Below are 5,753 nucleotides of genomic sequence, written 5' to 3' on the forward strand. Positions count from 1 at the left end.
AATATCCAATATATTTTGATTTGTTTAACAATTTTTTGTTACTACATGATTCCATATGTGTTATTTCATAGTTGTGATGTCTTCACTATTATTCTACAATGTAGAAATATTACAAATAAAGAAAAATCCTTGAATAAGTCGGTGTGTCCAAACGTTTGACTGGTACTATATGTAATCATATACAAATGTAAGCAAGGTTTGAAATTATTATATTTTAGTCAATGTTATTTTTTATTTAACTTGTATGTATTCAAGGGAACCCATTGAGACCAGTGACTCATTTGCAATGGTACCCTGAGGACAATAAATTCAAAATGATTTAACTTTTTTTTTTAAATGAACTACAATTACAGAATTAACACTACAGCTTCAAACACCACAAATCCAAGCAGTTGCAATTCTCATTAAATTCATTCAACAATTAAAGTCCTAAACTGTGCTAGAGGCACCAGAGAGTCAAGATGTAGGGAGATTTGTAGGCTATTCCAGAAATGGGGGCAGTAAAACTGGTGGATTAACATAAATCGGGATGGAACCTCGAGAGTTAACCATCCCTGTGAACGGGTTTGGTGTCACATATTTTAACATTTTAACAGTGAGGTAGGTCAGAGACTTGTATAGAGCTTTTTAAGCAAAACCTGATCTACGAGACTTTTGATACAGGATGCAGTGATAAGTATTAAAACTGTCACCTGTGACATATCTGTTTGGGCTTCTTGCAGTTCATTTGCAGTCTACAAATTATTTGTAATTATGTTCTGGCCCCTTGTCCATCCGCTCAAGATAAAAAATTGGCCTGAGATGGAGACGTTAATCTGACATGAATAACTAAATTGAAGATTAAAAATTAAAATCAACCAAAGCTTGAAACCATATTGTGAGAGTTCAGTGACCAGCCGGAGGTAGACGGCACAACAACACCCTCCTCAGGGGATAGGTACTCAGTGTAAAGCCAATTAGTACACAGCTGGGCCCACTAATTGCTTTGTGTCTTCCTCTATATAGGTGTGCCAGGAGAGGCGCTAGGGAAAGTTTGGGAGTAGAGATGGGGACTTGTGAGGACGTCGGGTTTTCCTACCTCAGAGAAAGCGTCTGACTGGGCACCTTGTCTCTTAACCAAGGCAGGCTTTAGGTAGAGAGAAGTGTTCGTCCTGTTACTTATGTGTAGACAATAGTCTAAGACAGGAGTACCTGTTTGTTGTTTTGCTTTCCCTTTTTGGCCATGGCATTTTGGTCAACGGCTTAGATTGTTTATTTGTTTTGCTACACTGGTGTTTCAGCGTTGGCCGTTCCCTGTACTGGAGTTATTTTGTTGGGTGAAGGAAGACCCGTTTAGTAAACGATAGAAAAGAAAAGGAACCACAGGCACTGCCTCTGGTCTGTTCATTTTATGCCTCCCGCCTGTGTTAGGGTGCTTTGGGCAAGCTGATCCATTCGCAATATGTGAACCCTGGGTTGGATTGAAACAACAGCTGATGATGACTTCACAAATGCTATACAGCCCTAAATAGTATCAACGATGATAATGAACTTATAAAGTATGGTTACATTCCAAAATCAGCACCTCCCCCCACAGCAACAATATCTGGCTTCTTCTGCAAAACAATCTTGCATTTCGGAATCAAATCCCTTTAACTGCAACACTTCAATTAATATTTAATCCACTTCTTATTTACATGATCAAATAAAGTAGGGAATTGTTTCCTGAAATAAAAACTGAAATGTAATACTGAGACTCATTTTCAAACTTATACATACATACACACACACAGGTACGGACACACTTATATGTATATACTGTATCCTACACTATCTATTGCATCTTAGCTGCTCTGTCACTGCTCATCCATCCATTTAATATTTATATATTCTTATCCCATTCCTTCACTAGATTGTGTGTATTAGGTTTTGTTGTGGAATTGTTAGATATTACCCGTTAGATACTGCTGCACTTTCGTATCTAGAAGCAGAAGCATTTCGCTACACTCACAATAACATCTGCTAACCATGTGAATGTGACCAATAAAATTTGATTGGATTCAGTCTTCCTGTCCCTTTGAGTTGAAGAAGGACAGTTTGTCCAGGTAAGTGAGAGCCTTGCAAGCCACCAGGCCATAGTAGGTCTCTAGAAGGGAACATCCTCCATCCTCCTGGCCCAGATCTGCCCACACTGTCCCAAGCTCCTCACTCCCCATCCCTGGGGTGTTGAACAGGTAGCGATAACAGCAGTCATTATAATGAATGTGTTTCTCCCCTGAGAAGCGTGCACTGTGGGTGGGTACCACCCCGGCCTTCCAGGCACACAGGCCCACAAACACATCAGCGGGAAGGGCGGCACGGACCCCAGCTGACGCCACATACACCTTCCTGACCACATCCTGGGAGAGGACAGAGGCAGTTCTGGCACAGTAGTCTGGGAGATACCTGTTAGGGCACAGTAAAATGTATACTGTCAGTATACCTTGGGTCCAACCTGGGTGCATATTAAGGAGCAAACAGGATACATGGTTATGAGTTATTCAGCCTTTTGAAGGATAATGGAAGCTGATTATTATTTCTTTACTAAAATAAAACTAAACTTTTTAAATTCAGTACAATTAACACATTGTTTCTTAATAATATAAAGTATTGTCCTACTGTTTCCATAAGTATGCTCCTACTGTTTACAATGCCCTCCAATTGTGGATGAATAACTCTCCTATGTATATCCAGGTACAGTACCTGTCTGGATAGAGGGCTGGAGCTAAGTAGCTTGGACTGGAGGGGTCTCGGTCGGGGGTGTCTTTGTGCATTACCCTCCCCAAGTAGAGGTCTTCAGGGTGCCTTCTTAGCCCCAGTAGGTAACCCCCTAATGCAGGGAGGTTGACAAACACAGAGTCCTCTGTGATCAGGACGAACCTGGCTACTGGGCAGAAAGCCACCACCCACCGTAACGCCAACACCTCCCTCTCAGACTGACCATGAGGGGAGTCATTCACGTATCCTTGGACCATGTCACCATGGCGACCGGACTCCGTCATAACAGTCTCCTGGGTGGCGGTGGAGGGTGACAATCCCAGGAAGAAGAGTGTTCTCACGGCGAAACTCTGGACGCGTGTTTGGTTGGCCCAAGTGACCCTTACCGCGTTCCTCTGGGTGTGATTGCTTGGGGAACTGAAGACGATGGTGAGGAGGAAGAGGTCACTGTTCAGGCAGGCATTTGGGTTTGTAATGGGGTAATACTGGGACTCATTCCCCCTGGTCCCACTCAGGTCTAGTTTACGGGCCCTCTCCCTCACGTCCAGGACTGTTCCATCTGTGTACACCCCTGGGGTGGGCTGGAGAATGTACTCCTCTACGAAGTCAGCCCCAAACAACAGGGCATGGAACAGAAGCACATTGAAGAGCAGGAAACACCACTGGTGGGTACGCAACCTGCACAGAGAGAACTGCAGAGAGAGAGATTCAAACTTACTGATGTAACACATCAACACACAAAACAACCTTGATCACAATGCTCAGCTGTTCCTAATGCTCATTTAGAAAATCCACAGACATAGTTGGGAGTTTCCAGTTAGAAATAAAAAAGGTCAGTTTCATGCTAATGTCTTTGAGGGAACTAAATATGCTTACCTGCATGGTGTCTGCTCATCAGGAACTGCTCCTCTGAAACAGTAAAGCCCTGAGTAACTTGGTGACTCTGGCTGAATGAATAGACTAGCATGAATCTAGTTTGTAGAGGTCTTTCCACCACCTGGTAACTCTACCGCCAGGTAACAGTAACACTACACTCTTCCACAGGGTCAGATGGCTGGCTATTCACAAGGAAAGTATCCTCCATCATACATATAGTAATGGCCTGCAGAGAGACTGGATTAATGCACTGTATGAGAAACAACAACCCAGGTAAATAAACCAAGTAAACCAACAATTGTTTACTGTGCTTTAACCCTTTACACTTGTGGTAATTGGCCTATATGGATAGGGCTAAATTGAAATGTTTCTTACAGAAGAAATATGAAAAGCATATGCATAGCCATGGTGGTAATTGAAAGAGAACAGTTTGGAGATTTTGGTGTGAGCTCACCTGACAAGACTGAATCCAAACATGACACTGTTGATTTTATGTGCATTTTACATTTACTGTACTTTTTGCCACAAGATCTGAAAAGACTCTGGATACATTCAGTAACATGATAAGAATATTCTTGAAAATGTGGGGTAGGTGCAACATAAGACAGGGTTTGAAGAGAGGACTAATTGGTGTTTCCTAGTGACTACACACCTCTCCAAAGTGTGCACAGTTCACTTTTATGACTCAAAGAAGTCTTCAACTATAAGTTGCTTTTTGAGCTGTCTTAGCTGTGTCATTGAGGAACTAGCACAAGCACACTTGTAGTTGTTTTGTTTAGAACACAAACCTGTATCTCCGCCATCACACAATTACTGTTATTCTTTACACAATCTCAAAACGGTCCATCATAAATCGCAATCTGGGTCAAGTGGGCATAATTTGATAGCTTGTTCTATTGCCAACATGACCAGCTAAGTTATAAAATATGATATTACAATGTTAGGCTTTCACAATGCAAATGTTCTTCACAATAGACAAACAGGCTCATTCGGTTCAGAACAACTCTGGGTGTGACACCATGTCATCTTGTAGCTGTACATAAAACATAGGTATAATAAATGTTGAAAATGTATATGACATGATATGGAAATGTGAAGTGCACTTTTGGACTCAAGGGTGTTTGGCTTGCTTATATGACATCAAATAGGTATTTATTATAGTCCTCAATGTCTCATCTTTCAAAATAATGTACATAGAGCCCTCTTAATTTACAGCATTTCCCTCACTCAGACAACAACATTTTTGCAAAAGTTACCCAATTAGCAGGAGGGATGGGACCAACTTCTTGTCACGCAAGGTGCTCAAGTTCAGAACAGCTATTAGTCAAAACCCCATACAGCACTGTGAATCGCAGCACCAGAGCTCTGACATCATGTATACTGTAGCATGTTACTGTAGAGCTACTGTATTCCTATTTAGGCATTTATCAGTGCCCAAATCTGCCATTTTAAACGGTATACGGGTACGAGTGTAAAGGGTTAACCCATTTAGGCCAGGATTCAATCAGATCAGTGTTAAAACCTGTTGGGTCTAGGGGGCAGTATTTTCACGGCCGGATAAAAAACGTACCCGATTTAAACTGGTTACTACTCTTACGCAGAAACGATAATATGCATATAATTAGTAGATTTGGATAGACAACACTCTAAAGTTTCTAAAACTGTTTGAATGGTGTCGGTGAGCATAACAGAACTCATATGGCAGGCCAAAACCTGAGAAGATTCCATGCAGGAAGTGCCCTGTCTGACAATTTGTTGTCCTTCTAGGGCATCTCTATCAAAAAGTACAGCATCTCTGCTGTAACGTGACATTTTCTAAGGCTTTAATTGGCTCTCAGAAGGCGCCAGAAAGTGGAATGAGAGCTCTGCAGTCTCTGGGCGAAAAACAGCAGGAGTGTTTGTGAGTGGTCAGGCAGGGAACACTGACACTGGACTCCATGTTTTTCTTTCTCTCTTTGAACGAATACAACGTCGCCCGGTTGGAATATTATCGCTATTTTACGAGAAAAATCGCATAAAAATTGATTTTAAACAGCGTTTGACATGCTTCGAAGTACGGAAATGGAATATTTTGAAATGTTTTGTCACGAAATGCGCCCGTGCGTCAGCCTTCGGATACTGACCTCAACGCACGAACAAAA

At 41.8% G+C, this 5,753-nt stretch overlaps 1 protein-coding gene across 1 annotated transcript; it reads right to left on the minus strand.

Annotated features, from left to right (window-relative positions):
* Positions 1–2,039: 2,039 nt before the first annotated feature.
* On the minus strand, positions 2,040–3,618 carry b3galt9 (beta-1,3-galactosyltransferase 9). Its single transcript, XM_029710626.1, has 3 exons — positions 3,613–3,618; positions 2,722–3,428; positions 2,040–2,424 (listed from the first exon to the last, which is right to left on the minus strand). Exons 1-3 carry the CDS (start codon positions 3,616–3,618, stop codon positions 2,040–2,042), a joined length of 1,098 nt encoding a protein of 365 aa, XP_029566486.1.
* Between the last annotated feature and the right edge of the window lie 2,135 nt (positions 3,619–5,753).

This window comes from Salmo trutta, chromosome 23 (genome assembly GCF_901001165.1).
Source record: "Salmo trutta chromosome 23, fSalTru1.1, whole genome shotgun sequence".
In the NCBI taxonomy this organism is placed as follows: Eukaryota; Metazoa; Chordata; class Actinopteri; order Salmoniformes; family Salmonidae; genus Salmo; species Salmo trutta.

What these genes read in the sequence shown, in the direction of transcription:
- b3galt9 (XM_029710626.1), bottom strand. An exon ending in CCAGCCCTCTATCCAGACAG is followed by an intron (nt 2,425 to 2,721) that starts GTACTGTACCTG and finishes GTGCCCTAACAG; the next exon opens with GTATCTCCCAGACTACTGTG.